General features: G+C 54.4%; 1 protein-coding gene across 8 annotated transcripts in view; it reads right to left on the bottom strand.

Annotated features, from left to right (window-relative positions):
- The window catches only part of SLC22A23 (solute carrier family 22 member 23), a 173445-nt gene that overhangs the window by 117552 nt on the left and 38607 nt on the right, over positions 1 to 17286 (bottom strand). For all 8 annotated transcript variants that reach the window (XR_016234360.1, XM_002720952.6, XM_089333455.1 and 5 more), the window contains exons 2-3: positions 16093 to 16196; positions 10618 to 10772 (exon numbers count right to left, since the gene is read on the bottom strand). Coding sequence is in view for 7 of the 8 variants with exons in the window: in XM_002720952.6 (XP_002720998.3) it covers positions 10618 to 10772; positions 16093 to 16196 (259 nt within the window). In the remaining variant the exon portion in view is untranslated. The remainder of the gene's footprint in view (positions 1 to 10617; positions 10773 to 16092; positions 16197 to 17286) is intronic.

Here is a 17286-nt window from a genome sequence, read left to right as displayed (position 1 = left end):
CTCAACCAGAGAACCCCAACTACTCCAGGCACCAGGGTCAGCGCCTCTGAGCTGTCCTCCCCTAGGGCTCTGGCTGGCCTCGTCACCTGGGATGGCATCCCTGGGAGCGCCACGCCCCAGCTGCAGCCCTCCCCCCTTGCCCCAGAGCCCTCGAGGTCGCCTTCTATGAGGGTAGAGGGCAGAGTCTGAGGAGCACCTGGAGAGTCCTACTTCATCCTAGACAACCACCAGAAAGGCCTGGCTTCCAGAACCCCAGGCGGCAGGAGCTGCAGATACCACAGAGGGAGGACCCTGCGCACCTGCTGGGAAGCTGGGATGACCCTGAGCTGGGAGCTCACAGCCCAGGAAGGAGCGTGACGGACATCCCTGTGTGGGCCCAGCACCTGTGGCTCCTGCAGGCCTGGATGTGACTCGGGGGCTCATGCAGAGGGGGCAGCCAAGTCACACACACACCCAAAGCCAGGCACCACCCCTCACGCCACCCCATAGAGGTGCTAGGCTTAGTGTTCTGGGACCAGGACTGGCAGAGGGGTACTGAGCAGCTCTGCACCCCCCAGAGGAGTCCTTTGGAAAACACAGCGGCAGAGGAACTTGGTCTGAGTCAAGGTCGTGTCCCTCGGCCACCCAGGGCGTGCACATTCTCACACCGGCCACGTCACACGTGGGAACTGCTGTCGCCACTCTATGGCAGACATGACGGCCAACGGGAGCAGGCCAGCCGCTGCCACAGAGGTAATGGGCGAGTCTGTGAGCTCACACTTAAAAGTGCACAGAAGGGGCCAGCGCGTGGAGCAGCAGGTGAAGCTACTGTTTGCAGCACCGGTATCTCTTATGGGCACCGGTTCAAGTCCCGGCTGCTCCGCTTCTGATCCAGCTCCCACTATTGTGCCTGGGAAAGCAGCAGAGGATGACCCAAGTGTGTGGGGCCCTGCACTCACGTGGGAGACCCTGGGGGGCTCCTTGCTCCTGGCTTTGGCCTGGCCCAACCCTGGCTGTTGTGGCCACCTGGGGAGTGAAAGAACAGTTGGATTTTTTTCTCTCACTCTGTCTCTTCCCAAGTCCCTCCATGACTCTCTCAAACAAATAAATAAACCTTTTTAAAAATGTAGAGAAAATGTATATAGGCATTTTTATGACACAGAAGGACAGGGAGAGCATTTACTCAGATAAGAGGGGTCTTTAAAACACTCATGGACAATGTGTACCACGAAAAAACTGCACGGATTTCAAAATTTTTTTTTGTACCAAAATAAGCTCATCTTTAAATTCCACTTCTCCGTAAGGCTTCTGAAGCACCCTCGTGTGTATGATGATGTTGACAACGGCCACCAGGATTCCATCTCCCTGGTGCCTGTCTCGCCGGCTGTCACTTTAAAATAGCAGACAGCAGCCCTTGGGAAGGAAAAGGTCGCCCTGGGTCACAGTTCAGAGGTGCACTAAAGGCGGCTGCATTCGTCAGGAGGCTGGCGATGGCGGACAGCCACGTGGGGAGCTGGGAGGGACAGACACAGGCGGCATGCTGGGCTCACGTGAGCACGCCTCTCCATGGGCCAGGCCCGCCTACCAGACGTCTCCACCCTTGGGCCCCCAACCACTAACATGGGACACTGGGGTTTAAATGTGTGCGTGAATTCAAATCCTGTTCAATGCTGACACTGTCCTTTCTCAGCAATTAACGGAGCGCTCTGTGAGTGACGGACACCCAGGTGGTTCGATAGACGAGCTAAGTTCGGCAGGGAGGGTCTGTCCATGGTTTCTTTTTCTAGAGCTTATTATCTTCTCCCAGCCCCGAAGTGGTTATGACTTTTAAAACGCACAATACGGGGCTGGGCACGTGGTACAGCGGTTACACCGCCACTGTTGGCCCCGGCTCTGCTTCCTGCTAAGGAGCACCCTGGGAGCAGCAGGGGTGGCTCAAGTATTTGGGTCTCTGCCCCACGTGGGAGACCTGGATTGAGTTCCTGGCTCCCGGCTTCAGCTTGGTGCAGCCCCAGCTGTTGTCAGCACTTAGGGGAGTGAACCAGCACCTGAGAGATGTCTGTCTGTCTGTCTTTTTCTCTTTCACCTCTCAAGTAAACACAATGAAAAGACAAAAACTAAAACGCACTGTATGGAGCTCCGGAGAGATGCTGGAGAAGTCATTTATTAACCCGGCCACTGGAAAAACAATTATGCAGCAGATTCCTGCCCTCGCCCCAACTCCACCGCAGGTATTCATTCACCCACGAGACCCGAAGCCAGCAGCCAACCCAGGGTGAACAGTCCTCCTTGGGAGAGAGGCCCAGCCTGCCGGGCGCCCACACGGTGCCTCACTTGAGAAGGCCCTGGCCGAAGAGGAAGGAGCTGGTGACCTGGACCTGCAGCAGTGAAGTGCCACGTCCAGGATCATGGCTGGTGGGTGGCAGGCGCCTGGCCTGACATGCAACGTGTTCCTGGGCCAGGACTGGCAGGGGGTGCATGCGACTCGCACACGTGTGCACCAGCAAGGGTGGGGAGATCTTCCCCCGCCGCCTTTCAGCACAGACAACCTCTCTAACTCGGCTGGGTTGTGTGTGTGAAATCCCAGGGACTGAAGCACGGACAGCCATGGTTTCTGGTGACTTAAGGAAAAACAGACATCGTCCACTTGCCTCCCCAGGTTCTTCTCTCCAATAATAATGAACATCTCCCACTCTCAAATTATTTTGTTGCACAAAAATGTGAATGTGCTTAATATCACTAAGTTGTGTACACTTAAACATGGTTGAAATGATGGATTTTATACTACTCATATTTTTGCCACCATGAAATATGTAACTTTTCTTTCTAAAACACTTGCTGTTGGAATAAGACAGTACTGCCTCTGGGGCATCCATGAATTAAAAGCCAGGCTTGGGGCTGGCGCTGTGGCATAGTGGGTAAAGCCGCTGCCTGCAGTGCTGGCATCCCATATTGGCGCCGGTTTGAGTCCTGGCTGCTCCACTTTGATCCAGCTCTCTGCTATGGCCTGAGAAAGCAGTAGAAGATGGCCCCAAGCCCTCAGGGCTCCTGCACCCACATGGAAGACCCGGAAGAAGCTCCTGGCTCTGGATCAGCGCAGCTCTGGCCATTGCAGCCAACTGGGGAGTGAACCAGTGGATAGAAGACCTCTCTCTTGCTTGCTCTCTCTCTTGCTCGCTCGCTCTTTCTCTGCTTCTTCTTTCTCTGTGTAACTCTGACTTTCAAATAAATAAATAAATCTTAAAAAAAAAAAAAAAAAAAAGGTTGGCCGGCGCCGCGGCTCAGTAGGCTAATCCTTCGCCTTGCGGCGCCGGCACACCGGGTTCTAGTCCCGGTCGGGGTACCGGATTCTGTCCCGGTTGCCCCCTCTTCCAGGCCAGCTGTCTGCTGTGGCCCGGGAGTGCAGTGGAGGATGGCCCAAGTGCTTGGGCCCTGCACCCCATGGGAGACCAGGAGGAAGCACCTGGCTCCTGCCATCAGATCAGCGCGGTGCGCCGGCCGCAGCGCGCCGGCCATGGCGGCCATTGGAGGGTGAACCAACGGCAAAGGAAGACCTTTCTCTCTGTCTCTCTCTCTCTCACTGTCCACTCTGCCTGTAAAAAAAAAAAAAAAAAAAGGCCAGGCTTGAGGTAGCTGCTATTACATGAATCACTGAACTGAGTTACACCTGCTCTTGCCACAGTCACCTGTGAGCGTGTGGGCAACTGCTGGTGCACGGAGGACACTCCTCCCCGCCCCACGCCACCAGACACTGCCGCGGGCCCTCCCTCAGCCCCCGTCTCGCCGGCCTGCCCCACATTCTCAATGAGCGCTCGGCATTCCTTGCCATCGCCCTCGACTGGTTCTTCCACCTCCACCCTGTTTTTTCTCACGCTTCCTGGTCCCTGGGCGACCTGAGCGATGCTAACAGCCCTGAGCTGCTGCCTTGACACAGAGGACACACAGACCTTGCTCCTGAACTTGTGGACAGCAGAGCCCCAGCTGCAGCCGTTCCCTCAGGTACCCGGACTGCGTCCGACTCAGAAATCATTGTCTTCCCCTGCCGAACTGCCAGAGCCAGGGTGTGGCCGGCGGCTTCGCCACCTACAGGATTTGGAATCGGAATTCCACGCTCCACCATCCAGCAGAGAAGCATGTCTACTAGAGGTTCCGGCAGGCCCCCTGGCGGTCCCTCTGCTTCTCTCTCTCCAGTCATCCTAGGCCCTGGATCCTACCTGCTGCAAGTCCCGCCTTCCCCACGGCCTCCTGCTTCCTCACCGACACACTGTAACAGCCTCCAGCCCCGGGCTCCGCTCCTCCTCAGCCAGTTCACCTCTGTGCGCTCGGCGATGCCTCCAAACACACGCCTAAAGGTTTCCCTTTGTATCTGGAGACTCTCCATTGGCCTGCTACTATTCTGAGGTCACGGAGGACAGAATCCACACTCCCATCCAACCCTACTCACCCAAGTACCCAGAATGCACCAGGCTCCAGCCAAGCCATTAATCACCCACAGTACCCAGAATGCATCAGGTTCCAGCCAAGCCCTAACCACGCACTGTACCCAGAATGCACTAGGCTCCAGCCAAGCCCTAACCACCCACTGTACCCAGAATGCACTAGGCTCCAGCCAAGCCATTAACCACCCATAGTACCCAGAATGCATTGGGCTCTAACCAAGCCCTATTCAGTAGTACTCAGAATACTTTAAGCTCCTCCTCTGCAAATAGTGAGTGGGCATCCACTCCCCCTCCCTCACAAAACTCACGGCTCAGGGCTGTCTCCCTGATGGCCTCTGTCCGATCAGGGCCGGGCCCTGCACCTTTACGAAACCCTGGTGCCTTGGAGGGCACCGTGTGGAAAGTGGGAGGCCGAGCTGCCTCTCCATAGCCCCCGGCCAGCACCTGATGGTGCCCAGCATTTATACACAACCAGAGGATCAGATGCTTACTTCCTTGGCACCTGGCAGTCCCCCAGTGTGTGCCAGGGTGAATGAGTGAAGAAAGGAGATGTTTTTGTTTCCACGTGGGTCACCCAAACCCAGACTCACCCCACTTGGCACACAGTGAATGCAGCTGATCCGGCCCGAGCACTGAGCAACACAGTCCCTATCAGAAGTTTCATGGCCCTCAGCCTTTGGGGCACACTTCTCTCTGTGCTGTCAGCCATCAACAGCCACCATCACGTCTTCTCATTACAAGGAGCCTTGGCAAACCACTAACGCCCTCGCTGCCCACCAGGCACATCTAGGTGTCTCCAAGAAGCCTTGTGCTCCTTTCTGGCTTCCAAGGTGACTGATTTATTTCCTCTGTTTTAAGACTGAAAAACCAAACCAAAGTCATTCCGACATTGCTCTCTTGCATTCCTGGACTGGCTCTTCTCATCAGCCCAGCTTTCAGCTCTACGTTCCATCCTGCCTTCCAGGTGGGAAAAGGCAACCCCTGGGAGTGCAATAGGATTCCTGGAGTTGAGCTGAGAGCCCAGAGAGAACACACCGAGCAAGGAGGGTTTCCCAGCAGGGGCCAGCAAGCTCCTGGTTGTTGACATGAGGACAAGGTCTGGAACCCTGCACAGGGGACGCTCGTAACCATTAACCCTACCCGACCACCCCATCTCTCCCCTGGACGGCCTCTGCAGAAGCGTGGTGCTGCAGCCAGCCACAGAGCACACATGGAAGTCCAGCGACTCCTTCTGTGAGCGTGGACTGGAGAGGAGCATGACAGGGGGCCAGTGCCACCAGCCTCACCACCCCTGCCTCATGAAACCTTCACTGTTGGAGGAGGCTAGCAGAGAGCTTAGAATTCAAAAGCTACAGAACTCTAAAATTGGAAGGCACGATGGAATCCAGCAGTTTTCCATTTGTGGTTGATTTCTGTCCATTCCCTTCATGTGCTATTCCAGGAACGATCCCACGGTTCCACAGGACATCACTTGCAACTCCATGCCTTGACCTGACAGAAAGACGGAAGCTCACAGAGCTCCTGCACTCTGTCCAGCCTCATTCAGTCCCCCGTGGGGCTCACACTCCAATCAGACCTCGTGATTTCCAGATCTTTCCACTGCCCCATGTATTGTGGTGAACAGCTTTGTTGCAAATAAAGTGCACATGCACCACTTAAATTCCAGTCTGGGAAAAATCTGGTCCATATGGGACATGCAGGTTTAATACCACCCTCCATGGTGCGGAGAAGGCATCCAGACATTCTAACTTTAAAATGCCCAGTTCTCTCTATTTGCCGTCCTTTCACTCCAATTTTGAGACAGGCCTATCTTTACTACATTTAAAACACCCAAAGAAATATACAATCTGAAGCCTGTCTATTATGCATTTAGGCAACGTGTGCCTAGTGTCTTGCCTTAGAAGATACGGACAGAAGACTGGGCATATGGGCCCTGTGATGCCACCTGCCACTTCCTTCTCCACCCTTGGATTTCCATTTTTAACATGCAGGTGCATCTCCTATCCTCACATGGCCTCCACATATACAGACATTTACATTTTTTAAATAGAAACATCTAGATAAAATGTCCAAGTTTTGGTTCAACATGCGTAGAGATGAAGAAAAAGATTTGAATAATTTTTATTTGAAGGACCGGTAAAACCTGGAGAAAAAGCTAGTCCTCAGTGGTGAACTGCGGCTCCCCGATGGACAACTCATATCAGAAGCTGGGAAGAAGCTGGAGATAAAGAGGTCCCCCAAGCACATCCAAGTGAAAATGTCCCCTCATCCAAAAGGCAAGCACTTGGCCCTCAGAAGACAACAAAGAGGAGGCAGCTGAAGCCACGCCCCTCAAGGGACAACCACCACAGCCGTCAGTCTCCTCCGGATGACTCACTATGGGGGGGTCACGTGGTCAAACACAGCACAGTGTTGATGCCGAATAAGCCTGTTGGTTGAAATACGCTCCAAGGAATGCTACTCCCAGAAGACTCCCCAAGGATAAAACACTCGGAGAGAGTAAGACAAAGTCATTCTACACCAGCACACGAGAAATGACTCAGCCGCTTCAGGGAGAGGCCAACCCATTAGCTTCGTGTGAGCGAGCGAGCGAGTGGGCAGTACTGTGCCCAGAGCCAGTGCAAGATGCTGGAGTCTGTCAGGTACATGGGGACGCGGCTTCTGACTGTGCAAAGTAATCAGCGACTTAGTCACCTGTGGAAGTTTGGGTCACTCCTTGACTAGGTGTAAAATTCATCCAATTATTTAGGCTGCCTGGGTTTAAGGAGGCTTATGATTGTGAGAACATCTTTGAGAGAATTTTTCAAGACAATGGTTCTCTTCTGTTAGGCAAAAAAAAAAATTCTTTTTAAAAGGTGATGCTCATTTGCCTACTCTAAGGTAGGATCTATCTGCCAGCAAAAGGTATCAGACAATATTTCAAATTGGGAAAGTGGGGGCAGGGAGAGGCTGTTAGACAGTGGAAACAAAATGAGGAGAGACACCAAAAACAATGTTTATGTTAGATAGACTTCTCTCCCCCAAGACTTCCTACATCCAACATCAAATTAATGGAAAAAGCATCTGTCATCAGCTTCTTTTGAAGAAAATTTAACTTTTTTAAGTTTTAAAGATTTATTTTATTTATTTGAAAGGCAGAGAGGCAGAGCCAGACACAGAGAGATCTTCCACCTGCTGGTTCACTTCCCAGATGGTTACAACAGCCAAGGCTGGGCCAGGCCAAAACCAGTAGCCTGGAACTGCATCCAGCTCTCCCACACCGGTGTAGACCACCTTCTGCTGCTTTCCCAGGTGCATCGGCAGGGAGCTGGATCAGAAGCAGAGCAGCCAGGACTCGTAACAGAACTCTGGGGGAATGCCAGTGTCCCAGGAGACTTAACCTGGCCACAATGCCGGCCCCACAAAATACATCTTAAATAATGCTGGCTTACCTGATATGGGATATTATGAATCCTAGCTGGAAAAGTGTTTATAATGCAAGAAAACATATCTGTCTGGATTGAGATGTGACGACAGCTTTAGTTTTTGTTCGGACTTTATTTTCATAAACAAATAGTGACTTGGGAGCTGCTGCTGCTTCCCTCGGTCTGCGCCTCTTGTCTGGCTAAGTCGCGTGCCCTCCTGCACACGTGTCCATAAACAGAACGAAGGCATCGAGCACACCCAAGTGTACTTAGTTATGTCGGCTTCTCACGGTGGCCTCCGGGGCGGGCAGGCAGGAGCCGCGCGGGAGCCCTGCCCACCGTTCACCCAGCCTGGGCCATTCTCTCGCTCTTGGCAGTGCACACTCTGCTTCTGCATAAAGACTGCTTGGGACAATGCCAATAATCTCTATTTTATGTCCTCATTACACAACCATTCTCCCTCCGGCAACTTGAAGGAAACCAAAGTCGAAAGGGTAGAGAATATTTACCCAAAATGCACCTTAGGAAAAAAAAAATCCAAACTCCTTACTCAGCCTTGCAAGTAAAGCAGAAAACTTTCCCAAGTCAGCAGCATTTCTCAAAACCGAGAGTCCACCCGCGTGGCCAGCCGCACAAGACACTAAAACTGCCAAAATCATTACTTTGCCTACGCATGTTGCCAAGCACCTGCAAGACTAAAAAAGAATGACTTCCAGGTCTGTTCTGAGAACGGACAGACGCACTGAGAGAGAGGGAACCCTCTGGGGTGGTCAGGGAGCCAGCGTTGGGGCCATTAAAGACGCAACTCCCAGAAATCGATGACAAGTTTTTTAAACTCGTCTTTAAAGTCACGGACTGACTATACTTCAGGCAAAACAGACTCCCAGGCGTTGCCCAAGGACTCGCATTTGAACATTCACAGCCACCCTGTGCTGCCAACGGACAGCACCTTTCTTGATTTCTTGTGACCAACCTGTCTTCTCCCGAGACTGGCAGGTGTGCAGAGAGACGGGCCCCCTCACCCCAGCCCACCCGGATCCCAGCCCAACCCCACCTGCCCACGATGACTTTAGTTCCTGGTTTTAACTCTCTCCTGCCAAGCCTGGTTCAATCAAATGTCTCTAATTTTCACTGTTGAAACAACAGTTCAGTGAACTCACATTCTTGTACTGTATTCTAACTGTGTGGCCCCAGGTACACGGTTAGCTCAGGTAGTGGGCCACTGGCTGGTACCTGGACACTTTCATTGGAGCAGTACGCATCATGACGTTAGATTTGCAGTCCCCACTCTAAGAAACAACAGCGTGTTCATACACGCTAATTCACTGCAGGAAAAAGATGTAAGGCTGCTAACACACACACATAGACAAGTTACGGAGATGGACAAATGGGACGAAGGAGAAGGCAGAGGAGGGAAGTGGAGATGAAACCAGGAAGCGAGGTCAGAATTTAGCTCATGCTCTTGGGCCCACCCCCATCAGAGAACCAAGGCCTGGCCAGGGGCTGAGGGACTCACCCCAAGACCAAGGCAGCGCCCAGAGTGTGGGGTCTCCCCCGGAGAAGAGCCGAGAGCCTGCCATGCGTTCATCAGACAGAACCCCGCGTGGGCGTGGGTCTCAGAACATCGGAACCCAACAAAACTTAGCTTCTGATTTCATTTAACGAAACTTAGCTTCTGATTTCATTTTTCAAGAACTTGTGGATGTATCGTCCTAATCTCCTAAAGAACTCTCCAAGCAACAAGGGTTCCCAGATAAACAGAGGAAGCGGACTGCTGCGAATCTACATTTCTGTTCAACGTTGGAAGAGGACGAAAAAACTTCCGACCCTGGATTTGAAAGACCACGCCTGCAGCCCTTCCCCAGACCCATCCCCTCCCTGTGGCGACACGAGCTCCAGCCCTGCTCCTGGGAAGCGAAAACTCAGCTTATCTGAAAGACGTGGGCGCACGTAGTTCTGAGAATCAGAACCATCCTCACTGTATCACACTGGGAATCGCTACCTGGTGTATACCTGACTCCTGCCCGTGCGTCAAAGGGAGAGCAAAAGACAAAAAGCACTGTAAATTATCTCACGGTATTTCCAACAGATCTTCGCACAAAATGATTCAAAAGCATACGATTAGTCAAAAAGCTGATGGGCACGTGTTTGTCTTCTAGAACACACCCACGGCGAATGAGTGAGACTTTGCCACCGCTGACAGCTGGGCTAGCACAGCCAACAGACATAACTGACCAGTGGAGGGAAAAGTTCCTCATCCTAACAGCAAATGCCCCCGAGTTCCCACGTGCTCTGCCAATACCGGCGCTGACGGTTCAACCCCTGACCACCTAAGGTCTCAGAAACTGGGGGAAATTTGTACCCTTGTGGCCTTTGAGGGAACAAAGAAGAAAAACTCTGCAGCAGTGACAATGCTAAGGCCGGATCTCACGCCCCGGGCATTCGGTATACTCTCCTGGAACCAGCTCCAGGGGCCCCCAGGCGTGCACTGGACTTGGAAGCACACAGAATAGCAACGCAGAAAACTCCAGAGGAAAGCAAAAGCTATTCTGTCACAGCCATGTGCTGCTGGCCACTTCTCCAAGCTCCTGGGTGGTGTGCACTGAGCCTAAGCCAGAGATCAGGATTGACTGAACAACGCACGGCTTTGTCTCATTTCCCCAACGGTCACGGCCTGAAAATCCGTGCTTCCAAATGCTGAAGCATCTCCACCCCAGACAATCAGAACGCACAGCTTCTTCCCCAGAACCTCCGAGGCACTGGTTTTTTTCCAAGTTATGCAGGTTCCTACTTACGTAATGCATACAAGGTGAGAATTATTCCAGCCAGGCAAAATCCTTCAAAGAACCTGAGTGTGCTGAACATGGTCACGTTCACTGACAGTGCCACAGTCAGTCCAAAAATCAGAATGAAGATGATGGAAAACAGGAGCACCGGCCGCCGGCCAACCCTGCAGGCGGAGAAGGAAAAAGTCAGAAATCTCGGTTAAACAAGGCAGCCAGGTGCTGAACCCCCGTGCCTAGCAGGTGCTCCGGACTCAACCAGACCCACTTCCTAGGGACAACAGGCCCGTCCAGGGAAATGCAACCCCACACTGCCATTCTGAGTCTACTTCCAGGTACCTATGGGCATAACTCAAAGCAAAGGAACAAAACCAATGACAACACCCCAAACATAAACCCTGACACGCCCAGCAGAGTTGCTGCCCTTCGGAACCAGCTCACTCCCAAGTCAACATGGGCACTGGGCGACTGCCTGCATCTCCCTTCTCTGGGCTGCCAAGTCACAGACCTGACCTCACACACAGCGCATCAGAGCCAGGGCCCAGTCCACTGCCGATCTGTTGCAGTTACAAGGCAAGGAGCGACCTTGAAGGACTCACAAACGAAACAGAGAGAGCTTGGACTGTAAGTCACCGGGGTGGGCCTGCTGGCGAGCAAACATCGAAGCCCCTGGAAAGGACACCCGCTGTCCCCCTGCCTCCACCTACAGGGGACTCGGCCTGCCGACCACTAGGGGGCGATGGCCTGCTGGGCGTCCCACGGGAAGGTCACCTGGTTCTCCGCCCCTCCATGCTGACCGCTAACCTTCCATCTTTCCCTTTAATCACTCATTAGAAATAGAACTGCAGCCACGCCCCATCAAGCGAGTTCATGCAACAGGGCCAGCTTGGACCTCAGACACTTCACAAGCCAACTAGAACAGAAAGGATGTGATTTGCTAGGAGAAAAAAAGTGGGGTGGGGGGGACCAGGCCTGGGACCCCAAACACCATACGGGTAGCTGAACGGCTAGGATGGCCCTAGACATACTGGCAGAAAAGGCAAATATAGAGAAACAAACTAGGTTCACGGCTGCCCAGGGCTGGGGTTGAGGACAGGGACGTTTTCCCATCATCCTATAGGGCGATCGGAAAGGCTCTAAGCCTGAGTGTGCTGATGCTTGCCTAACTCTGTCAATGTGCTGAAACTCACTGAATTGTACTTAAAATGAGTGAGTTTCATGATATGGAAATCGTCTTGCAACAAAGCTGGTAAAAGAATGACTCAGTGGGGTATGGCCTTGCCTACACAGATGGAGGCAGTTTTAAGAAAGCTGCAGGGAAGGGAACAATGGAGTAGAATTTCATTCAAACCTTTTTAAGGCTCTAGCCACCCCCCAGGAGTCTCTGTGGTTTAGTGGGTCAAGGCCAACGCTATGAGCTCAGTGCCAGTGGACGCAGTGGTCCTGCCTGCAGAGTGCAGCCACCACTCCTGGGACCAGTGCTGGGGTCACGAAGCCCCTCTCAGGAAAGACCATCTAGATGACCTGAACCAATCCCAACTGTAGCAAACCAGTCGCTTTCCACTATGGCTGAGCCCTCCCCAAAGGGGCGGGGCGCATCCGGCCCATGGGACATAGAAGGGCCGGAATCATTTGGCCAACTGCAGGTGGGACTTGAAACCCCACAACCCCACTGCAGGCTAATTTTCCAGCTGACGAGTCCATATGGCCCACAGGTGGTGTAGATGTGCAAACGGCCCCGGGCAGAAAGACGTTTTCCCACCCTGGTTCTAAAGGAAGGAAAACAAACTCTAAGGTATCCATTTATTTCCCTTTGTTTCCAAGTCTGTGAAATGGGCATAAGTGTCCTGTTTTGCAGCGCTGTTGAGACGGCCACCACCAAGGGAGATGGTGGACGGAGCCGTTGGCAGAGAACTGTCTCAGCGCCTGCTCCTTCCTGTGTGTCTACACTCCTGACGTCTACCAAGCACGGTTTGCCGTGTCTGATACCTAAGCAAAGAGGGGTGTGTGTGTGTGTGTGTGTGTGTGTGAAAAATGGCCACGGAAGTCAGGAAGCAGAGCATCTCTGGAAACTGTGTGGCTACCGTGATCCCGGAAGTCGGCACCCCCTGAATTGAGGCTCATCATGGCTGAACGTGGGGACCTGGGAAAAGGCCACGCCATCCCAGTGACGAGGTGATGGCTGCCCGGTAGGGCTGCCGTCCAGGGACTCAGCGAGCATCCCAGACACGCTGCTCACACGCCCCAGCGTTCCAGGCTGAACTGGCTGCTTCGATCCCTGAGCGTCTGCGCCTGGCTCAGACACCCCCGTCCTGACACTCAGAAACAGGATTTTACCTTTCCTGGCGAAAGGGGTTCTGCAGATGGGAGGAGGGCCGGGGACTGCAGTGTGAAAGGATTTTCCAGTTAGGTGCAAGCTAATTACAGGAGGGCAGCCCCTGGCCACGGGGAGCCAGAGAGGTGGCAGCGTCAGAGGGCTCTGGCCCGCCATGGCTGGCCCGGAAATGGAGGAAGGGACCCGAGCCACAGGCTGCAGGCGGCCTCCAGGGCCAGCAAAAGCAGACGTACCATGGTCTCCCAGAGCAGCCCGAGACCCTAGCTGGATGCGGGCCCTCCAAGCTGGGAGATGGTTAATCTCTCATTTGGTACAGCAGCCACAGAACCCTCGCAGGCTCTCAGCAGGAAACAGCCCATTCCAATCAAGTACTGGAGAAGATTTTTTTTGGAAGATTTGTTTTATTTATTTGAAAGGCAGAGCGACAGAGATGGGGGGTGGGGGTGGAGATCCGTCATCCATGGCTCACTCCACAAATGGCCACAACAACGGCTGGGGGCTGAGCCAGGCTGGAGACGTTAACAAAGGGCTCATTTATACAGAGCGGGCCAGCTGTGAGAGAACTCACAAGGGACAGTGTTCAATCTTGCAGCTCTTCACAGTGGGCAGCCCGGGGGCGGGGGTGCAGGGGAGGAGGTCGCACGGCCTGGGAGAGGCACGGTGCGGTGCGGGGTGGCCCTTGGCTCCCCTGCAGGGACAAGCTGGGGGAAACAAGGCGGGGTCTGTAGCTGGCTCTCCCCACTGGCCACGCTTGGCCAGAGCCTCCGGAGCAAGGGGTCCCCCAGTGCAGCCCACAATGGCAGCTTCCCAGGGCCGGCTGCAGGGGGAGGGGAGAGGGTGCTGGCTGGATAGATGCAGGATCCCGCCAAAGGGCACTCGGGGAGGGGAGAGGGAGCGGACAGCACGCTCCGAGGAGCCCGAGGGAGCTCTGTGCCCTGCTCTGAACAGATCTAACCATGCCCAATGGACAAACACCCCCAGGCGCCACCCCCGTGCAAAGCAGTCTCTTTGTAAACAAGTAAATACGACGATACGCTGAGTGCAGCCTCAGAAAGTTCAAGATCAACGGCCCCATGCAGCCCTGTGGTGAGGGCCACCCGCTGTGAGGTCTGAGTTCCCACTCGATGGATTTATTTCCTCTTAAGCAAGGCTCAAGCAGGGGGTAAAATGTCAAAAAAATTTTTTAAAAATTGGGGTGGAAAACACCAAACTTTCAAACTGAAACAGGCTCTCTCAAAATGTCTGAAAGCCCAAGCCCCGAGCGGCCCACTGCTCACTCCCTGCCTGGCCTACTGGGCGTGGACCCTCGGGAGGAGGAGTCGGACTGCTGGCCACCCCTGGCGTGAGACGCGAGCTCTTTGGCTTCGTGTCCCCAGGCCTGGTGTGTGACGAGTGGGCCACGCGGCACATACATGCAAGAAGAAACCGTGGGAACTGACTTCAGGCAGCTCAGACCCTCGCCGCCCTGCCACGCCCTCTGCGAACAAGGCCTGGTGTCTGCCCTTCAGACACAGAAGGGGACGTGGGTTCTCCCAGTGCCGCTTCCTAACCCACTGCCATGCAGATATGCAGGAAACAGGGCCCCGGCACTCCAAAATATTCACGGGAAAATGGGACGAAACTATAGTGTGCACTTTGTAAAAGGACCCTCCTGTATTTTAGCTCAAGCTGAAAACCTACGATTTCAAGCATTTGCCTAAAAAAAAAAAAAAAAAACCTGCTACCTGACCAAAGACAAAACCAAACCCAAACGAAAGAGGCCCGGGCAGAGGTGTCCAGAGGTGGCCGACAGCGTCTCTGACTGCGTCCACGAGAGGCATTTGCCGACGGTGATCAAGCAGATCCCAAGCACCCGGGAAGCCCTGCTACATATTAACACAAGGAGCTCTCGGCTCAACACGAGCTCTGGGCAGGAAAGGGCCACAACTTCCAAGTCGTATCAGAGCCACCTGCTGCTGCCCCTCACCCCATCCCAGGCCCCGGGCCAGCTTTTTCAGCCAAGCCCGGTTCAGAGAGGCATCACAAAAACCTACAGAGCTGGCTCCCTGTCTCCCTCTCGGTCCTTAGGATGTCATCAGGCTCAAGATGAGCTGATTCACCCCCCACCCCCCCAAAAATTTACAAAGCATGGCGAGGGGGAGCCGGCTCCAGCACACCTGTCCTTGGAGAGTCCCTCTGCACTGTGCAACCGCTGCCCTGCTCCGGCCCAGCCCCGCCGTGCCCTCGTCACACAGGATGCCTTAAATAAAGGTGTCGGGCACACTGGCAGGGAGGCGGGTTCCGCAGCCACGTGGCTGGGTGTCAAGTCCTGGCTCTCTCCGGCTTGCAGAGGACTGAACTTGGGGATTATGCTTCAGCACCTACTGAACCGGGGTGTTGTAAGGAAGGGACACAGGGCCTGGCCCAGCGTACTCGTTAGCTGCTCTTGCTGTCAGCTTTGTTAATTTCGTCCTCATCTCCACTACCCCCTTCTCTCCCCCCTGCACCCCCTCCACCCCATCACTTCTTCCGGAATCACACACTGGGCTGCAGGCACCCAGCCTGCCCCAGCCCCTCCCCACCCCAATAAAGCTTCCTCGTCCTCACCTCTGGTCACCACCCTGCCCTGCCTGCACGCCCAGCAGGACCCAAGTGCTGCTGTCTTCCAGGGGCAGCTCCCCACGGAACCCACGGGGGCGTCTCCCGGCCGTGCCATGCCACGCGCGGGGCTCTTCCCTAGAATCTGCATGGCATTTGAGGCGACTGCCTTGGCCACTCGGTTCGTGGGAACAAGGGGCCTCCAGCTCCGCCTCGTCCCCTTTCTCAGCGCACCCCGTGCAACCTCCCCCTCAGAGCCCTGCCAGCAGGTCCCCGCACTAAGTCCTCAAGCTCTTCCCAAGGCTGAGTGTGAGCGGGAGACAGGCTGTGGGTGCACTGGTTTTGCTGGCTTCTGGCTGCTAGCGAATCGCTAGGAATTTAGTCTCACTTGCAAATAGTGACGTGCACTGGCCAGCACTTTCAGCTTTGCACCTCCCAGGTGGCTGCGCTGGGGCTGACACAGGACAGAGAAGAGACTCGGTAACAAGCAGCTAACACGGACCACTCTCCTCGTTAGCCAGCAAAGGGGTGCCATGGCTTCCAAAGGTTTGAGCGGCGGGCACGTGGGTACTCACCAGTCAGCAATGCATCCAGTTATTAGGTAGCCAAAGATTAATCCAACCAGTAAGGAGAACTTAGCGATATGGACCTTCCAGGCATTATCACACACAAGATCCCACTAGAGAGGGGCAAATAGAAAATACATCAGAGAGAAACATACACAGAGCCAGTCGTACTCAATCACAAGGCAAGGCAGTAACTGGGCTGGCACTGCCGCACCCCGCGGGCACCGTACCCCACATACATGAGCAGTCTCTTCACCATTAAGCAAAATCCCCCAGGTGGAAATGTTCAGGCCGGGACACCTTTACGATCTGGAAGCAGGGACGGCATGGGGTCTGGGGACGCGTGTTCCTCCTGTCCCAACTGCCAGGAAATGTGAACTGAGAGGGAGGGGAGCAGCCGTGGTGGCTGGGAGCCCCCCCAACCCCGCCCCGGTGCTCCCTCCTCTGGCACAGCTGCTTTCCACCTGGAGTATGGCCGTGACAAGGAAGTGAACAATAACTCGGCATGTTCACCCTAACACACCCCCGCGCTGTGCCAAGTCGTTTAACAACTGCAGGTGAGTGTTCCCAGCGAATGCTGGACTTTGCAAGAAAATGATCTGAATGCTCAATGTTCAAACCCCTTGTCTCCTACCTTACCCCATCATGCCAGCTACGTGGAGAGAAAGCCTTTCTGTGAGCAAATACAACATTTAGACTCTTTTTTCAAAAATAACTTTTATTGTTCAATAAAAAGTCATCTCAGTTTTTGTTGTTTTTTCGCATTTGCAGGAGCAGGGGAGAGGCCCATGCTTGTTCCCTGGACGGGAGGTGCATCCGAGTGTGGACGCGGGGTTGCCTGTCGGGCTCCCGGCGCCTCCTGCGGGGGAGGAGCAGCTAAGGTTTCCAGTTCCGGACCCTTCAAGTCCAGGTCAGCAGAGTCAGAGGGGTAAGGGGTGGGGAACACAGCCGGAGAGGGGCAGCTCGGGCAGGGAGTTTGGGGAAGCCATAACCTGGGACCTCCCAGAGGTGAGACGGGATGGGCGAGGGTGGGGTGTGGAAGGCCTTAGGCTGGGACCTGATCGTCACTCTGCTGCCCTAGGTGTCTCCTCTGAGCCAGATGTAACCCAGAGGTCCTCAGAGGGCACTGTGAATAGGATCAGCTCCTGCCTCCTGCTTCCAGACTTCTGGGAAGCCTGATGGATAGCCCACCACCGCCACCGG

The sequence above is a fragment of the Oryctolagus cuniculus genome, chromosome 5 (genome assembly GCF_051225735.1).
Source record: "Oryctolagus cuniculus isolate XC-2025 breed Fujian yellow rabbit chromosome 5, ASM5122573v1, whole genome shotgun sequence".
NCBI classification, from domain to species: domain Eukaryota; kingdom Metazoa; phylum Chordata; class Mammalia; order Lagomorpha; family Leporidae; genus Oryctolagus; species Oryctolagus cuniculus.
This window is presented reverse-complemented; position numbering and strand designations above follow the sequence as displayed.